The sequence below is a fragment of the Somniosus microcephalus genome, chromosome 4, assembly GCF_052327205.1.
Source record: "Somniosus microcephalus isolate GS21.2 chromosome 4, FLI_Smic_1.0, whole genome shotgun sequence".
In the NCBI taxonomy this organism is placed as follows: domain Eukaryota; kingdom Metazoa; phylum Chordata; class Chondrichthyes; order Squaliformes; family Somniosidae; genus Somniosus; species Somniosus microcephalus.
The window spans coordinates 84,491,001-84,511,021 of NC_140990.1; the positions used below are offsets into that span (position 1 = coordinate 84,491,001).

The 20,021-nt window shown below is 48.9% G+C and overlaps 1 protein-coding gene and 1 pseudogene across 1 annotated transcript; both read right to left on the reverse strand.

Annotated features, from left to right (window-relative positions):
- Positions 1-557: 557 nt before the first annotated feature.
- Positions 558-1,511, reverse strand: LOC147119400 (uncharacterized; annotated as a pseudogene).
- A 7,246-nt stretch (positions 1,512-8,757) lies between these two features.
- LOC147119401 (uncharacterized) lies at positions 8,758-13,563 on the reverse strand (the record flags this gene model as incomplete). The annotated part of the gene is made up of 1 exon (XM_085984090.1): positions 8,758-13,563. A coding segment is annotated over one exon (957 nt), but the record flags the coding sequence as incomplete, so codon positions are not given.
- Between the last annotated feature and the right edge of the window lie 6,458 nt (positions 13,564-20,021).

A 20,021-nucleotide genomic window follows, 5' to 3' on the forward strand; every position in this document is an offset into this window, starting at 1 on the left:
CCCCAACAGCTCACCACAACTTGTTAAGTGGCCCTCCAGCCCACATCACTGCCCACCCCTGCCCGAAACCATCTTTAACGGCATTCTGCCTCCTGACGGAGCTGGGAAAGATTTTGCCATTATTAACACAATTGAGCACCATCTTCTTTTCCAAAGATCTCTGAGCTTCTCTAATGGCTGCTTTTGTCTCCCTCAACTGTGGGTGATATTTCTCTCTATTCTTCTGTAAACTGAATTCATCTTGATCTGAGCTGAGTTCAATGTAAGATAGTTCAGGGAGTCAGGCATCATTCACCCCTAGACCTACGCTGGCCAGTGAAACCCCAGTCATTTCCTTAGTAAGGATTCCTCTGGTTCCTCGCCATATATTTGTCAGGATACCAAAAGCCAGCTTTTTTACCGTCCACTCCTGGAGGCCCCACTCCCTGAGCCTACAACCTTCAGCAGGGTCAGTGGTGGAGTTCCACAGCAGGAGTGAACCCAACTGTCAGAATGAACATGGTTCAGTCCTGGATGTGATTAACAACAGCAATAACAGCAGAATCCAACCCCTGCAGTCACTTGTGAATTCGCTGGTGTGTCAGCAGGTTGTATGACCGAGTGAATCCCTTCCCACACTCGGAACAGGTGAATGGCCTCTCCCCAGTGTGAGTGCGCTGGTGTCGCAGCAGGATGGAGCTCTGAATGAATCCCTTCCCACACACTGAGCAGGTGAATGGCCTCTCCCTACTATGAACTCGCTGGTGTGCCAGCAGGCTGCAGTTCTGAGTGAATCCATTACCACACACTGAGCAGGTGAACAGCCTCTCCCCGGTGTGAACTCGCTGGTGTGTCAGCAGGCTGGAGTTCTGAGTGAATCCCTTCCCACACACTGAGCAGGTGAAAGGCCTCTCCCCGGTGTGAACTCGCTGTTGTGTTAGTAGGTGGGATGAATTTCTGAATCCCTTCCCATACACGGAGCAGGTGAACTGCCTCTCCCCAGTGTGAACTCGCTGGTGTGTCAGAAGGGTGGTTGAATTTGTGAATCCTTTTCCACACTCAGAGCAGGTGAACGGCCTTTCCCCAGAATGAATTCTCTGGTGTGTCAGCAGATCCCTTTTGCTTTTAAAGCTTTTCTCACAGTCAGATCATTTAAAAGGTCTCATGTTTGTGTGAACAAGTTGATGTCTCAGTAGCTGGGACGACTGAGTGAGTCCCTTCCCACACACGGAGCAGGTGAACGGCCTCTCCCCAGTGTGAACTCGCTGGTATGTCAGCAGGTTACTTGACTGAGTGAATCCAATCCCACACACTGAGCAGGTGAGCGGTCTCTCCCCGGTGTGACTGCGTCGATGAGTTTCCAGCTCAGACGGGTAATTGAATCCTTTCCCACAGTCCCCACATCTCCAAGGTTTCTCCCCGGTGTGACTGCGCTTGTGTTTCGCCAGGCCAGAGGATCGACTGAATCCTCGTCCACACATAGAACACGTGTACGGTTTCTCCCCGCTGTGAACGGTGCTTTTTGCTTCCATGTTATGTTTGATGATATTCAGGTCCTGATGAATAGAGTGACTCTGTCAGATCTTGATGTGATGTTCGAGTTAAAATTTCCCGTCTACAAATCCTGCCCTTTGAATACCCTGTAAAATGAATATAAAACAAGAAAATGGGAGCATGAGAGAGAACCCACAAAAACACAAAGACAGGTTGTGAAATTGAGCTCAATGAATCGGGGATTTTGTGGGGCCGGTACCAGAAAAAAAGTAACGATGAAAGCTGCCGGATTGTCATTAAATTTCCAACTAATTCACGAATGTCCCTCAGGGATATGTGAATCGGGCGGGAAGGTCAAGTTGAGGTCGAAGATCAGCCATGATCTTATTGAGAGCAGCAGCGGCGGCAGGCAGGTGGACCTGCGGGGAACGAGGCGACCAAGGCAGCGGCAGTGATAAGCGGCTCCGAGACCAGGTAGGTGTACCAGTCTCCAGTCTCTGGGCTCAGAGGGCGAGAGAGAAGCAAAAAGTAATCAAAGTGTGACGTCACCAGAAAGCAGGTTAGTGATTGGTTGGTGAGTATTTCTCTCTTTTTAAACTTTAACTCTGTGGTTTATAGTTACTAAGGTCTCTCTGGTGTAGCGGGGACTGTTGGTAAGCCATTTAACTGTAATGTAATTGGTGGGATTGATTTGATTTAATTTAATTTCAATTAATTAAAGGGTAAGTCATGGCAGGACAGCCCAGCCACGTGGTATGCTCCTCCTGCGCTATGTGGGAACTCAGGGACACTTCCTGTGTCCCTGACAACTATGTGTGCAGGAAGTGTATCCAGCTGCAGCTACTGGCAGACCGCATTGTGGTGCTGGAGCTGTGATTGGATGCATACTGGAGCGTTCACGATGCTGAGGACGTCGTGAATAGCATGTTTAGTGAGTTGGATACACCGCAGGTAGAGGTTGGACAGGCAAAAAGGGAATGGGTGACCAACAGACAGAGTACTAGGTGCAGGCAGGTAGTGCAGGGGTCCCATGTGGACATCCCCCTCTCAAACAGATACACCACTTTCAGTACTGCTGGGGGGGGATGGCTTATCAGAGGAAGGCAGCAGCAGCCAACTTCCTGGCACCAGGAGTGGTTCTGCTGCACAGGATGGGAGGAAAAAGAGGGGTAGAGCTATAGTAATAGGGGATTCTATTGTAAGGGGAATAGATAGGTGTTTCTGCGGCTGCAAACGAGATTCCAGGATGGTGTGTAGCCTTCCTGGTGCAAGGGTCAAGGATGTCTCAGAGCGGCTGCAGAACATTTTGGAAGGGGAGGGTGAACAGCCAGTTGTCGTGGTGCATATAGGTACCAATGATATAGGTAAAAACCGGGATGAGGTCCTAAAAGCTGAATATAGGGAGTTAGGAGGTAAATTAAAAAATAGGACCTCAAAGGTAGTAAGCTCAGGATTGCTACCAGTGCCATGTGCTAGTCAGAGTAGAAATAGAAGGATATTTCAGATGAATACGTGGCTAGAGGAATGGTGCCGGGGGAGGGATTCAAGTTCCTGGGACATTGGAACCGGTTCTGGGGGAGGTGGGACTAGTTCAAACCTGATGGTTTGCACCTGGGCAGGGCTGGAACCGATATCCTAGGGGATGTGTTTGCTGGTGCTCTGGGGGAGAGTTTAAACTTAGGTGGCAGGGGGTTGGGAACCTGAGCAGGGGGACAGAGGAAAGGAAAACAAGGATAAAAGCAACAGAAAGGAAGGAGAAAAACAAAAGTGGCAGTCAGAGAAATCAACGGTTTAAATCAAACATGGCCACAGTAAATAATAAATCTAATAGGTCTAAGAGCATTAAAAAAATAATCCTGAAGGCTTTGTGTCTTAATTCGAGGAGCATTCGTAATAAGTTGGATGAATTGGCTGCGCAAATAGAGGTAAACGAATATGATTTGGTTGGGAATACGGAAACGTGGCTCAAGGATGGCCAAGGCTGAGAACTCAACATCCAGGGGTATTCGATATTCAGGAAAGATAGGCAAAAAGGAAAGGGAGGTGGGGTAGCATTACTGGTTAAAGAAGGGATTAACACAATTGTAAGGAAGGATATTAGCTCTGATGATGTGGAATCTGTATGGGTAGAATTGAGAAATACCAAGGGGCAGAAAACATTAGTGGGAGTGGTATATAGACCTCCAAACAGCAAGGCGGAGGTTGGGGATGGCATTAAAAGAGAAATTAAAGAAGCATGCAATAAGGGCACAGCAGTCATCATGGGTGACTTTAATCTACATATAGATTGGGCTAACCAAATTAGTAACAATACTGTAGAGGAGGAAATCCTGGAGTGTTTACGGGATGGTTTTCTGGACCAATATGTCGAGGAACGAACCAGGGATCAGGCCATCTTAGACTGGGTATTATGTAATGAGAAAGGATTAATTAGCAATCTTGTTGTACGAGGCCCCTTGAGTTGGAGTGATCATAATATGATCGAATTCTTCAGTAAGATGGAGAATGAAGGAGTTGACTCAGAGACTAGGGTCCTAAATTTAAATAAAGGAAACTACGATGGTCTGAGGTGCGAGTTGGGTAGGATTGATTGGGGAATGTCAGTCAAAGGGTTGACGGTGGATAGGCAATGGCAAACATTCAAAGACCGCATGGATGAACTTACAGAATTTGTTCATCCCAGTTTGGCACAAAAATAAAACAAAAAAGGTGACTCAACTGTGGCTAACAAGGGAATTTAGGGATAGCATAAGATCCAAGGAGAGGACATATAAATTGGCCAGAAAAAGCAATAATCCTGAGGATTGGGAGCAATTTAGGATTCAACAAAGGAGGACAAAGGAATTAATTAAGAAGGGGAATTTAGAATATGAGAGTAAGCTTTCAGGGAACATAAAAACTGACTGTAAAAGCTTTTACAGATATGTGAAGAGAAAAAGATTGAAGTCAAGCGTAGGTCCCTTGCAGTCAGAATCAGGGGAATTTATAATGGGGAACAAAGAAATGGCAGACCAAATAAATACATATTTTGGTTCTGTCTTCACAAAGGAGGACACAAATAACCTCCCAGAGATGCCGAGGAACATAGGGTCTGATGAAAGGGAGGAACTGAAAGAAATCAGTATTTGTAGGGAAATGGTGTTAGGGAAATTGATGGGATTGAAGGCCGATAAATCCCCAGGGCCTGATAATCTACATCCTAGGCTACTTAAGGAAGTGGCCCTAGAAATAATAGATGCATTGCTGATCATCTTCCAACATTCAATGGAATCTGGAACAGTACCCATGAATTGGAGGGTAGCTAATGTTACTCCACTATTCAAAAAAGGTGGTAGAGAGAAAATGGGGACTTACAGACCGGTAAGCCTGACATCGGTAGTGGGGAAAATGCTAGAGTCCATTATAAAAGATGTAATAGCAGAGCACTAGGAAAACAGTGACAGGGTCGGACAAAGTCAACATGAATTCACAAAAGGTAAATCATGCTTGACTAATCTACTGGAATTTTTTGAGGATGTAACTGGTAAAATAGAAAAGGGAGAACCAGTGGATGTGGTGCATCTGGACTTTCAGAAGGCCTTCGATAAGGTCCAGCATAAGGGATTAGCGTGTAAAGTTAAGGCACATGGGATTGGGGGCAAGGTATTGACTTGGATAGAGAACTGGTTGGCAGACAGAAAGCAAAGAGTTGGAATAAACGGATCCTTTTCCGAGTGGCAGGCAGTGACTAGTGGGGTACCGCAGGGATCGGTCCTTGGACCTCAGCTATTCACAATATATATTAATGATCTAGACAAGGGAACTAGATGTAATATCTCCAAATTTGCAGATGACACAAAGCTGGGTGGGCGTGTGTGCTGTGAGGAGGATGTCGAGAAACTCCAGGATGATTTGGACATGTTGGGTGATTGGGCAGAAACATGGCAGAAGCAATATAACATGGATAAATGTGAGGTTGTCCACTTTGGTGGCAAAAACAGGAAGGCAGATTATCTAAATGGCAGTAGATTGGGAGAAGGGGAAGTGCAATGAGACCTGGGTGTCCTTGTGCACCAGTCGCTGAAGGTAAGCATGCAGGTGCAGCAGGCAGTTAAGAAGGCAAATGGTATGTTGGCCTTCGTAGCGAGAGGGTTTGAGTACAGGAACAAGGATGTCTAGCTGCAGTTGTATAGGGCCTTGGTGAGACCACATCTCGAGTATTGTGTGCAGTTTTGGTCGCCTTATCTGAGGGAGGAAGTTCTTGCCATGGAAGGAGTTCAGCGAAGATTCACCAGGCTGATAGCTGGGATGGGAGGAATGACGTATGAGGAGAGATTGGGTCGATTGGGCTTGTACTCACTGGAGTTTAGAAGAATGAGAAGTGATCTCATTGAAACTTATAAAATTCTGACAGGACTGGACAAACTAGATGCAGGAAGGATGTTCCCGATGGTCGGGGAGTCCAGAACCAGGGGACACAGTATAAGGATAAAGGGTAGGCCATTTAGGACAGAAATGAGGAGGTATTTCTTCACCCAGAGAGTGGTGAACCTGTGGAACGCTCTACCACAGAAGGCGGTGGAGGCTAGTTCATTAAATATATTCAAGAAGGAGTTGGATATATTTCTTAAGGCTAAAGGGATCAAGGGGTATGAGGAGAAAGCAGGGACCAGGTACTGAATTTGGATGATCAGCCATGATCGCATTGAATGGTGTAGCAGGCTCAAAGGGCCGAATGGCCTATTCCTGCTCCTATCTTCTATGTATGTATCTATGTCTATGTATGAATGGCAGAGCAGGCTCGAGGAATAAACAGCTCTTTTTCTGAGTGGCAGACAGTGACTAGTGAGGTACCGCAGGGATCGGTCCTTGGACCCCAGCTATTCACAATATATATTAATGATCAGGACGAGGGAACTAGATGTAATATCTCCAAGTTGCAGATGATACAAAGCTGGGTGGGCGTGTGTGCTGTGAGGAGGATGCCGAGAAACTCCAGTATGATTTGGACAGGTTGGGTGATTGGGCAGAAGCATGGCAGCTGCAATATAACACGGATAAATGCGAGGTTATCCACTTTGGTGTCAAAAACAAGAAGGCTGATTATTATCTGAATGACAATAGATTGGTCGAAGGGGAAGTGCAACAAGACCTGAGTGTCCTTGTGCATCAGTCGCTGAAGGTAAGCATGCAGGTGCAGCAGGCGGTTAAGAAGGCAAATGGTATGTTGGCCTTCGTAGCGAGAGGGTTTGAGTACAGGAACAAGGATGTCTTGCTGCAGTTGTACAGGGCCTTGGTGAGACCACATCTTGAGTATTGTGTGCAGTTTTGGTCGCCTTATCTGAGGAAGGATGTTCTTGCCATGGAAGGAGTGCAGCGAAGATTCACCAGGCTGATACCTGGAAAGGCAGGAATGACGTATGAGGAGAAATTGGGTCGATTGGGTTTGTACTCGCTGGAGTTTAGAAGGATGAGAGGGGATCTCATTGAAACTTACAAAATTCTAACAGACTAGATGCAGGAAGGATGTTACCGATGGTCGGGGAGTCCAGAACCAGGGGTCACAGTCTAAGGATAAGGGGTAAGCCATTTAGGACAAAGATGAGGAGGAATTTCTTCACCCAGAGAGTGGTGAACCTGTGGAATTCTCTACCACAGAAGGCAGTAGAGGCCAATTCATTAAATATATTTAAGAAGGAGTTAATATATTTCTTAAGGCTAAAGGGATCAAGGGATATGGGGAGAAGGCAGGGACATGGTACTGAATTTTGATGATCAGCCATGATCTCATTGAATGGAGGAGCAGGCTCGAGGGGCCGAATGGCCCACTCCTGCTCCTAATTCTTGTGTTCTTATGGAAGGGAACCTGCCACCCTACCTGTCCCACGACTCCTACCGCCTAGAAGGAAAAGAGCAGCAGATGCATGGGAACACCATCATCTGCAAGTCACACACCATCCTGACTTAGACATATATCGTCATTCCTTCATTGTCACTGGGTAAAAATCCTGGAACTCCGTCCCTAACAGCACTGTGGGAGTACCTTCACCACACAGACTGCAGTGTTTAAAGAAGGCGACTCACCACCACCTTCTCAAGGGCAACTAGGGATGGGCAATAAATGCTGGGCCATCCAGCGACGCCCACATGTCTAGAATGAATAAAAAAATCTGTATGTAAAATAGATTAAAAGCCTTTACAGAAATACTTGTTCCTAAAACAATACTCTTTTACATTGTAGGGACAGTGTTTGTTTAACAACCTAATCTCCCCCAGAATCCACCTCCCTTGACAGTCCCACATTGGAAATTGTTGGGTCCTCCTGGGCTCAGAAGTACTGGGGGTTAAACCCAGCAGCTTCTCCTCCATCTCCACTCCAGCTCAAACTGAAGCAACAAAAAGACCTACACAGGCGGCCAGGGACCGACTTCCGCATCCAGCGCCCGCCCTGATACAAGCCGGCTCTGGATTGGCGGCTCTGCTGTGTCTATCCAGTTGTGGTTTCTCTGTCCGGGCTTCCTGGTGCCGCGCTCATCAGTCACCTGACAACCCATTGTTAGCGGAAGCGTGTCACCCTTGGTCCCAGGGACCGCCTCAGGAGAGAAGATGGCCGCGCATGCGCCGTGCTGCAGGTGGAACCGGTCCGTCTTTCCTCCGCCAAGATGGCGGCGCGTAACCCGGGCCTGTCACCGAGAAAAAGCCTCACCATTGCCGTCCGGCGGAACACAGACCGGGCCGTTGGACCACATTCGGGCCTGAGGCCGTTCTCTACCTTTATAAACCCTGCAGCGCGGCCTACCCGCAGTTTATTAATCTCCTGACCCCGTTCCCGCCGACCTGCAGCGCCGCCCGGCGACCGCGCGAGGCTTTCTTTGTAAAGTCGGTGAGGGACACGTGACCCGGGCCCGCGGCCTGATCGACGGGAACTTCCAACCAATAGGGAGCGAGCGGGGCGGGGCTGGAGGAGCGAGCCGGCGGCGGGTCCTCCAACCAATCGGGGAGCCCAAGGGGCGGGACTAGCGCCGGCTGATTGTCTGATCTGCAGGGCAGCAAGTTTCTCCAGTCCCTTGTTCAGGGCCTGGGGCGAGGGGAGGCTGTGGGCCTTTATTCCCCTTATTGGACACAAGGCTCTTTGTCTCACAACACACTGGCTCAGGTTTTAATAGAGACTTTTTAAATTCATCAATAAAAGCAGATAAACCCCGTGCTTCTGTGGAACAAACTTTTTAATATTTGGGAGTAAAAGTACAAGTTTCTTTCCCTCTGGGGAATTTATTATTAGTTTCAGGAAACAACAACAACCACTTGTATTTATAAACCGCCTTTAATGTAGTAAAACGTCCCGAGGCTCTTCACAGGATCGTTATAAAACAAAATTTGACACCGAGCCACATAAGGAGATATTCGGGCAGATGACTGTCTTGTTTTGCACACTTTGTACAAAAATAATAAATTGCAGGACAACGGAGTATTACAGTTTAAACTATTTTAATGAAGCATCAGGTCTGTAAGCTTTCTCACAGCAACACCATGTGGACAAGATGGAGTCAGGACCCTGGGTCTTCTAAACAATAGCAGACCTTACAGATGCCTGCAGGCCAATGACAACTCAGCATGTGATCACATGTGAATATAATAGGTATTCCTTACAGATGCCTGCGGGCCAATGATAAATCAATATGCAAATGTTACAATGACCAAAAGCTTGGTCAAAGAGGTAGGTTTTAAGGAGCATCTTAAAGGAGAGAGAGGTAGAGAGATGGAGAGGTTTAGGGAAGGAATTCCAGAGCTTAGGGCCCAGGCAGCTGAAGGCACGGCCACCAATGATGGAGCGATTAAAATCGGGGATGCTCAAGAGGCTGGAATTAGAGGAGCACAGATATCTCGGGGGGGTGGGGGGGGGTTGTGGAGCTAGAAGAGATTACAGAGATAGGGAGGGCGGGGCCATGGAGGGATTTGAAAACAAGGCTGAGAATTTTAAGGATGAGACACTTGAGGAAAAGCATGGAGTGGGGAGGGCCAAGCCCTTATGGGACAGGGTCGCTAATTCTGTTCTGCGACAGTTACTGGGACAGACTGTATCTCCCCCTCTCCTCCACACAGGGATTTGTGGTAGTTAAAGGGACAGCGATTCTTCTTGTTCTGTGAGATTGTAATTAAAGGATCACTACTCTGAGATGGCTGCGAACTTTTAGTGTCACCAGCCTTTCTAAAACATCTTCCTTTCTTTGAGGATCTGTGTGAACTCACTGGTGACTCAGCAGGTTGGATGAACTCTGAAACCTCTTTGCACAGTCAGAACATTTAAAGGGTCTCTCATCGGTTCTGGGGCAGGAGGGATCTGGTTAACAGTGATCACAATATCATTAGGTTTAAAGTAGTTATGGAAAGGGACAAAATAAAATCAACGGTGAAAATACTCAGCTGGAAGAGAGCCAATTTCAGTGATGTGAGAAGGGATCGAGCACAGGTGGACTAGAAACAAAGATTGTCCAGGAAAACAGTGAATGACCAATGGCAGGCCTTCAAGGCTGAGATAGTTCGGGTACAAACCAAGCATATTCCCATAAGGAGGAAAGATGGAGCGTCCAAAGCTCGAGCTCCCGATGACAAAGGATATCGAGGTTAGAATAAAACAGAAAAAGGAGGTTTACGACAAATGTCAGGTACAGAATACAGTCAAAAACCAGGCAGAATACAGAGAGTGCGGGGGAAATTGAAACAATATAAGGGCAAAGAGACAATATGAGAAAAGATTAGTGGGTAACATAAAAGAGAACCCAAAAATCTTCTATAAACATATGAAAAGTAAAAGGATAGTTAAAGGAATGGTGGGGCTGATTAGGGACCAAATAGGAGCTCATCATACGGAGGCAGAGGGCATGGCTGAGGTACTGAATGAGTACTTAGCATCTGTATTCACAAAGGAAGAGGATGAAGTTAATGTCGCAGTAGAGGAGGGGGGAGTAGAGAAATTGGATAAAAATGGATAGAAAGGAGGTGCTAAATAGGTTGTCATCACTCAAAGTTAACAAGTCACCCGGTCCAGATGGGATGCATCCTAGATTGCTGAGGGAAGTTAGGGTGGAGATAGCAGAAGCTCTGACCACAATCTTTCAATCTGCCTCAGATATATGGGAGTGGTGCCAGAAGACTGGAGGATTGCAAATGTTACACCCCTGTTTAAAAAGGGGAGAGGGATAAACCCGGTAACTACAGGCCAAACTGTCTAATGTCAGTGGTGGGTGAACGACTAGAGACCATTGTCAAAGACAAAATTAATTCTCACTTGGAGAAGCATGGGTTAATAAGGGGCAGCCAGTATGGATTTGTTAAAGGTAAATCGCGTCTGACAAACCTGATTGAGTTCTTTGATGAAGTAACAAAGGGTTGATGAAGGTAGTGCAGCAGATGTTGTATACATGGACTTTCAAAAGGCATTTGATAAAGTACCACACAAGAGACTTACTCGGAAAATAGAAGCACACGGAATTTAAGGGCTGATGGTAATTTGGGTATATAATTGGCTAAGGGAGAGGAGGCAGTGAGCAGTGCTGAGGGATGTTTTTCTGACTGGAGGGAAGTATGCAGTGGGTTCCCCCAGGGGTCGGGATTAGGACCACTGCTTTTCTTGTTATATATAACTGACTTGGACTTGGGTATAGGTGTAAAATTTCAAAGTGTATGGATGATACAAAACTTGGCAACGTAGTAAATAGTGAGCATAGTAGTAGCAGACTTCAGGAGGACAGAGACAGACTGTGAAATGAGCAGACACAAGGCAGATGAAATTAAATGAGGATAAGTGTGAAGTGATGCACTTTGGGAGAAACAACAGGGAGAGGCCGTATAATCTAAATGGGACTATTTTGAGGGGGTGCAAGAGCAGAGGGACCTGGGGGTCCATATTCACAAATCTTTGAAAGTGCCACGGCAAGTTGGTGAGGCGGTTCAGAAAGCGTATGGGATACTTGGCTTTGTAAATAGGGCCATTGAATACAAAAACAAGGAAGTTACACTAAACCTTTACAAATCACTAGTTAGGAACATAGGACAGGAGGAGGCCATTCAGCCCCTCGAGCCTGTTCCGCCATTCAATGAGATCATGGCTGATCTGCGACCTAACTCCATACACCCGCCTTTGGCCCATATCGCTTAATACCTTTGGGTAACAAAAACCTATCAATCTCAGATTTAAAATTAACAATTGATCTCGCATCAGTGCCATTTGCGGAAGAGAGTTCCAAACTTTGTGTGTAGAAGTCTTTCCTAATTTCACTCCTGAAAGGTCTGGCTCTAATTTTTAGACTATGCCCCCAGTCCTAGAATCCCCAACCAGCGGAAATAGTTTCTCTCTATCTACCCTATCTGTTCCCCTTAATATCCTGAAAACTCCGATCAGATCACACCTTAACCTTCTAAATTCCAGGGAATACAACCCTAATTTGTGTAATCTCTCCTCGTAACTTAACCCTTGAAGTCCAGGTATCATTCTGGTAAACCTACGCTGCACTCCCTCCAAGGCCAATATATCCTTCCTAAGGTGTGGTGCCCAGAACTGCTCACAGTACTCCAGGTGTGGTCTAACCAGGGCTTTATACAGCTGCAGGGTTTTGGCCTCAGCTGGAGTCTTGTGTACAGTTCTGGGCACCACACTTTAGGAAAGATGTCAAGGCCTTGGGGAGGGTACAGAGGAGGTTGACCAGGATGGTACCAGGGATGAGGGACTTCAGTTATGTGGAGAGATTGGAGAAGCTGGGATTGTTCCCCTTAGAGCAGAGAAGGTTAAGAGGAGACCTAATAGAGGTGTTCAAAATGATGAGGGGTTTTGATCGAGCAAGTAGGGAGAAACTGTTCACTCTGGCAAGTGGGTCGGTAACCAAAGGTCACAGATTTAAAATAGTTGCTAAAAGAACTAGAGGGAAATGAAGAGAATTGTTTTCACACAGAGGGTTGTTAAGATCTGGAACGCACCATCTGAAAGGATGTTGGAATCAGGTTCCACAGGAACTTTCAAACGGTAATTGGACATGTACTTGAAGAGGACTAGTTTGCAGAGTTCTGGGGATAAAGCTGGGGTTTGGGACTAAATTGGACAGCTCTTTCAAAGAGCCGGCACAGACACGATGGGCCGAACCACCTCCTTCTGTGCTGTTAGATTCTATGATCAGTGTGAAGACGCTGGTGTCCCTTAAGATTCTTAGAGCTTTTAAAGCTCTTCCCACAGTCAGAACATTTGAAGGGTCTCTCATCAGTGTGAACAAGCTGGTGTGACAGGAGGGTGGATGAATGAGTGAATCCCTTCCCACACACGGAGCAGGTGAACGGTCTCTCCCCAGTGTGGAGGAGCCAATGTGTCTTCAGCTCCCCAGAGCTTTTAAAACTCTTCCCACAGTCAGAACATTTAAAGGGTCTCTCATCAGTGTGAACTCGCTGGTGATGCTTCATTTCCCCGGAGCTTTTAAAGCTCTTCCCACAGTTAGGACACTGAAATGGTCTCTCATCAGTGTGAACAAGCTGGTGTCGCTTTAGATCCCTGGAGCTTTTAAAGATCTTTTCACAGTCATAAGAGTTAAACGGTCTCTCAACAGTGTGAACAAGCTGGTGTATCAGCAGGTTGGATGACTGAGTGAATTCCTTCCCACACATGGAGCAGGTGAATGGACTCTCTCCAGTGTGAACTCGCTGATGTGCCAGCATGTTGGAGAGCTGAGCGAATCCCTTCCCACACACTGAGCAGGTGAACAGCCTCTCCCCAGTGTGTAGGTGTTGGTGTCTCTTCAGCTCCCAGGAGCTTTTAAATCTCTTCCCACAGTCAGAACATTTAAAAGGTCTCTCGTCAGTGTGAACAAGCTGGTGTGACAGGAGGGTGGATGACACAGTGAATCCCTTCCCACATTCAGAGCAAATGAACGGCCTCTCCCCAGTGTGAACTCGCTGGCGTTGCTTGAGCTCCCGGGGGCTTTTAAAACTCTTCCCACAGTCAGAACAGTTAAACGGTCTCTCCCCAATGTGAACTCGCTGGTGATGCTTCAGTTCCCCAGGGCTTTTAAAGCTCTTCCCACAGTCAGAACACTGAAATGGTCTCTCCCCAATGTGAAGAAGCTGGTGTCACACCAGATCCCTGGCGCTTTTAAAGCTCTTCCCACAGTTAGGACACTGAAATGGTCTCTCCCCAGTGTGAACAAGCTGGTGTCACACCAGATCCCTGGCGCTTTTAAAGCTCTTCCCACAGTTAGGACACTGAAATGGTCTCTCCTCAGTGTGAAGAAGCTGGTGTCGCTTCAGCTCCCCGGGGCTTTTAAAACTCTTCCCACAGTCAGAATACTGAAATGATCTCTCCCCCAGTGTGAACTCGCTGGTGTGTTTGCAGGTGGGATGAACGAACAAATCCCTTTCCACACACGGAGCAGGTGAATGGACTGTCCCTGGTGTGACTGCGTCGTTGAACTTCCAATGCAGACGGGAAACTGAATCACTTCCCGCCGTCCCCACCTTTACCCGGTTTCTCCCCGGTGTGACGGTGCATGTGTCTCGCCAGATCAGGCAGTCGGCTGAATCCGCGTCCACACACCGAACACGTGTGCAGTTTGTCATCGCTGCAATCGCTGCTTTCTCCTTCCATGTGCAAAGGCCGATGATATTCAGGTCCTGATGAATCGAGCGACTCTGTCAGATCTTGACGTGATGTTTGGTCTGAGCTTCCCGCCTGTAACTGCTCCACTTCTATAACCCTGTAAATTGAGATCAGAAAAGGATCAGAGGCAAACTGTTGTTTAATTTTCCTCTTTCCGACCCTAGGGGCAGTGAAGCTGATTTTCAGGCTCCAGCTGCTGCACAGGTTGGTTGAAAGGATCAGCAGTAATGGCGGCTGTAATACCCACAAGCCCCGGCGCTGCAGAAAGCGCCCTCAGTCAGTGTTGACTCTCAGTCCCACGCATGTGCTCATGGCCCCCGCGCTCTCCCTCCTGCTCCACAATCGCCTGTCCCAATCGGTCCGCAACACACATGCTCAGTGCACAAAACCCCGCGGTTGGAACATCGGGCGCACATGCGGAGCCGCAACATCTGGTACGCGTGCGCGGCTCAGGTGGGGGTGATTCGGAGTTTCACCTCAGCCGCCAGGGAGGTGCGCATGCGCAGGATGACCCAACATTCTTCCTGTCAGCAATCACTTCCTCGTTTCTTTAATAAAAACAGAAACTGCTGGAGACACTCAGCAGGTCAGGCAGCATCTGTGGAGAGAGAAACACAGTTAACGTTTCAGGTCAAAGACCTTTCGTTAGAACTGCTTGTTCTTTAGTGTCAGACAGTGACTCAGTGGGTAGCACTCTCGCCTCTGAGTCAGAAAGTTGTGGGTTCAAGTCCCAGCCCAGAGACTTAAGCACAAAAATCTAGGCTGACACTCCAGTGCAGTGCTGAGGGAGTGTGGCACTGAAAGAGGTGCCGTCTTTCGGATGAGACATTAAACTGAGGCCCTGTCTGCTCTCTCAGGTGGATGTATAAAATCCCATGACGCTATTTTGAGAAAGATAGGCTTGCATTTATACAGTGCTTTCATGACCAGCAGACGTCTTGAAGTGCTTTACAACCAACGAGGTACTTTTGGAGTGCAGCCACTGTTATAATGTGGGAAAGAGCAGGGGAGTTATCCCCGGTGTTCTAGCCAATGTGTATCCCTCAATTAACATAACAAAAAGATAGATTATCTGGTCATTGTCACATTGCTGTTTGTGGGAGCTTGCTGTGCGATTATTGACTTCTGCGTTTCCTACATTACAACAGTGACTACATTTCAAAAGTACTTCATTGACTGTAAAGCGGTTTGGGACGTCCGGTGGTGGTGAAAGGCGCTATATAAATGCAAATCTTTCTTTCTTCACTGGCCTCACCAGCGCCCTCTTCTGGCTGACGGTTGATTGACAGCCGAGAGTCCGCGCATGCGCAGACGGGTCGGCGGTTTGGGCCGAGTCCGGCACAGCGACCCCTCCCCGTCACCAAGGGTAATAACCGCGCATGCCCAGAGGACACCAAACCCCCTCCCCCATTCGGAGCTGCGCCTGCGCACCTGGATCCTGCCGGACGCAGTCGGCGCGGGGCATTCCGGGACAGGCCTTGGTGTTGGTTAGAGTCGCGATCGGTGAAGCAAAGTGAGTTTTCTCTGCTCTGATTGGGTGGTGAATCGCGTGGGGTTGGGGGAGGGGTGGATCGGGAGAGAATAAAGTGAAATAGAAAAACCTGAGAGTCCGCGAGGCCCCCGACCGAGAGCAGTCAGCTGGACGGTCACGTGAACTCCTCGGGGACACGTGACCCGGGCCCGCGGCCTGATTGACGGAAGCTTCTGACCAATAGGGAGAGAGCGGGGCGGGGCTGGAGGAGCGAGCCGGTGGCGGGTCCTCCAACCAATCGGGGAGCCCGAGGGGCGGGACTAGCGCCGGCTGAAGGGCAGCGAGTTTCTCCACTCCCTTGTTCAGGGCCCGGGGAGGCTGTGGGCCTTTATTCCCCTTATTGGACACAAGGCTCTTTGTCTCACAACACACTGGCTCAGGTTTTAATAGAGACTTTTTAAATTCATCAATAAAAGCAGATAAACCCCGTGCTTCTGTGGCACAAACTTTCTAATCTATATATATAAATCGGTACTTCTGTCATTCTGTCTATCTGTCTATCTGTCTATCTGTCTGTCATCGCGTGTGCGTTGCGGGTATGCACTCGAAAGTTACAGGGCGTACCTACGCGCGCGTTACCTCCAAAGAAAGCTTACGCTTCCGAGACGGTTTTAAGCGTATTTACGTTTCGGCCGGGCTAAAATCCCGCCCGCGGTATCCCAAAAACCTTCAACGTTCCGCTCATTAGCATCTCATTATCCGCTCATTAGCGACAGAGTGACCTCGAGCTCGACCAATCGTACGCCGGGTTGCTGGCGTGTGCCGCCGGGCCAATCGGTGCGCGTGTGGCCGGGCTTTATCGTTCTGAACCGAGGTGAGTCGCCGCCATCTTGATTCCAAACTTTTCCTTTCTTTTTCCCGCTTTCTGCGTCTTAAAAAAAAACATTGCTTTTAAAACACATATTGTTTTTAAAAAAAATGATTTAGAAAGTAATTAACTTATCTAATCTCATTAATTTTCCTACCTTTCCCGTTTTTCCAGGTAGGCCTAGAAGCCTCGGCGTCTCCTCCGCACCCACGCCCGAGCTAGGCACCTCCCGGCCCCACTCGAAGGCTGGAGGGCCGAGCCTCAGCCCAGCGCCGCTAGGGTGCGCGCGCAGCAGGAGCTGAGACGTCTCTGGCTCGGCCGGGGGGCGGGGCTTGCTGAGCGTCCAGCGTTACCCTGGCAACCGGGCCCGCCGGACGTCTCGCACAGCCGCAATCGGCGGTCTTCACCTGGGGGGGGGGGGGGGGGCCCAACCCTCGGGGGGGCCGCGACCCTCGGGGGGGGGGGCCGCGACCCTCGGGGGGGGCGCCCCCCGCCCTCCCTTTTCCCCCCTCCCCGCCCTCCCGGCTTGGTCAGCGTCACGGTTGCCCTGGCAACCGGGCCCACCGGCCGAGAGAGACGACGCGTCTCAGCTCCTGCTGCGCGCGCAATCGGCGGTCTTCACCTCGGGGGGAGGGCCGCGACCCTCGGGGGGGCCGCGACCCTCGGGGGGGGCCGCGACCCTAGGAGGGGCGCCCCCCGCCCTCCCTCCCCCCCCCTGCCCTTCCCCCTCCTCCCTCCCTTCCTCCCCCCCTCCCCCTCTTCCCTCCCCCTCTTCCCTCCCCCCCCAGTCGCGCTCTCTCTTCCCCCCAGTCGCGCTCTCTCTTCCCCCCAGTCGCGCTCTCTCTTCCCCCCAGTCGCGCTCTCTCTCTCTTCCAACAACAACATTCCCTCGAAAAAGCCTCGGCACCGCCGGGCACTTCAGCTAGTATTTTATAGAATCATAGAATGGTTACAGCACAGAAGGAGGCCATTCGGCCCTCGAGCCCGTGCTGGCTCTCTGCAAGATCACTTCAGCTAGTCCCACTCCCCGCCCTTTCCCCGTAGCCCTGTACATTTCTTTACTTAAGGTACTTATCCAATTCCCTTTTGAAGAGCACTTGGAAAACAGTGACAGGATCGGACAAAGTCAACATGGATTTACAAAAGGTAAATCGTGCTTGACTAATCTACTGGAATTTTGAGGATTTAACTGGTAAAATAGATAAGGAAGAACCAATAGATGTGGTGTATTTGGACTTTCAAAAGGCTTTCGATAAGGTCCCGCATAAGAGATTAGCGTGTAAAGTTAAGGGACATGGGATTGGGGGCAAGGCACTGACTTGGATAGAGAACTGGTTGGCAGACAGAAAGCAAAGAGTTGGAATAAACGGGTCTTTTTCCGAGTGGTAGGCAGTGACTAGTGGGGTACTGCAGGGATCAGTCCTTGGACCCCAGCTATTCACAATATATATTAATGATCTAGACAAGGGAACTAGATGTAATATCTCCAAGTTTGCAGAAGACACAAAGCTGGGTGGGCGTGTGTGCTGTGAGGAGGATGCCGAGAAACTCCAGGATGATTTGGACAGGTTGGGTGATTGGGCAGAAGCAATATAACGTGGATAAATGCGAGGTTATCCACTTTGGTGTCAAAAACAGGAAGGCAGATTATTATCTGAATGGCAATAGATTGGGAGAAGGGGAAGTGCAACGAGAACTGGGTGTCCTTGTGCACCAGTCGCTGAAGGTAAGCATACAGGTGCAGCAGGCGGTTAAGAATCAAAATCAAAACTCGTAAAAATCAACATTTCATTGTGCAGTACACATGTCTGCTGCATATATGACAAATAAAATATTGAAAATTGAATTGAATTGAATTAGAAGGCAAATGGTATGTTGGCCTTCGTAGCGAGAGGGTTTGAGTACAGGAACAAGGAGGTCATGCTGCAGTTGTACAGGGCCTTGGTGAGACCACATCTTGAGTATTGTGTGCAGTTTTGGTCGCCTTATCGGAGGAAAGATGTTCTTGCCATGGAGGGAGTTCAGCGAAGATTCACCAGACTGATACCTGGGATGGCAGGAATGACGTATGAGGAAAGATTGTGTCGATTGGGCTTATATTCGCTGGAGTTTAGAAGAATGAGAGGGGATCTCATTGAAACTTATAAAATTCTGACAGGACTGGACAGACTAGATGCAGGAAGGATGTTCCCGATGGTCGGGGAGTCCAGAACCAGGGGTCACAGTCTAAAGATAAGGGGTAAGCCATTTAGGACAGAGATGAGGAGGAATTTCTTCACCCAGAGAGTGGTGAACCTGTGGCATTCTCTACCACAGAAGGCAGTTGAGGCCAATTCATTAAATATTTTAAGAAGGAGTTGGATATATTTCTTAAGGTAAAGGGATCAAAGGATATGGGGAGAAAGCAGGGACAGGGTACTGAGTTTGGATGATCAGCCATGATCTCGATGAATGGCGGAGATGGCTCGAGGGGCCGAATGGCCTACTCCTGCTCCTATCTTCTATGTTTCTATGTTTATAAAGGTTCATCATAACGTCCTTGCTTTTGGACTCTATGCCTCTATTTATAAAGCCCAGGATCCCGTATGCTTTTTTAACCGCTTTCTCAACCTGCCCTGCCACCTTCAACGATTTGTGCACACATACCCCCAGCTCTCTCTGTTCATGCACCCACTTTAGAATTGTACCCTTTAGTTTATATTGCCTCTCCTCGTTCTTCCTACCAAAATGTATCACTTCGCACTTTTCTGCGTTAAATTTCATCTGCCACGTGTCCGCCCATTCCACCAGCCTGTCTATGTCCTCTTCAAATCCAAACCCATCGCACCATCTCCAACATTTGTTTCCTCCACTCCCAGTTTCCCCCACTCCGTCTACTCTGGTTGGGTTCAGTTCTGTGTGCAGAGTGAGAATAAAATCAATGAGGTGCTGACTCCGGCTGGGGGCAATTCTACACACACTGGTTCCCCTCACCTCCCCTGAACGTGCTGACTCTGGCTGGGTTCAGTTCTTCATTCACTGGTTCCTCCCTCTCCTCCCCTGAAGGTGCTGACTCTGGCTGGGTTCAGTTCTACACTCACTGGTTCCCCTCCCTCTTCTCCCCTGAAGGTGCGGACTCTGGCTGGGTTCAGTTCTACACTCACTGGTTCCCCTCCCTCTCCTCCCCTGAAGGTGCTGACTCTGGCTGGGTTCAGTTCTACACTCACTGGTTCCCCTCCCTCTCCTCCCCTGAAGGTGCTGACTCTGGCTGGGTTCAGTTCTGCACTCACTGGTTCCCCTCCCTCTCCTCCCCTGAAGGTGCTGACTCTGGCTGGGTTCAGTTCTACACTCACTGGTTCCCCTCCCTCTCCTCCCCTGAAGGTGCTGACTCTGGCTGGGTTCAGTTCTACATTCACTGGTTCCCCTCCCTCTGCTCCCCTGAACGTGCTGACTCAGGCTGGGTTCAGTTCTACACTCACTGGTTCCGCTCTCCTCCCGTGAACGTACTGACTCTGGCTGGGTTGAGTTCTACATTCACTGGTTCCCCACCCTCTCCTCCCCGGAAGGTGCTAACTCTGGATGGGTTCAGTTCTACACTCACTGGGTCTCCTCCC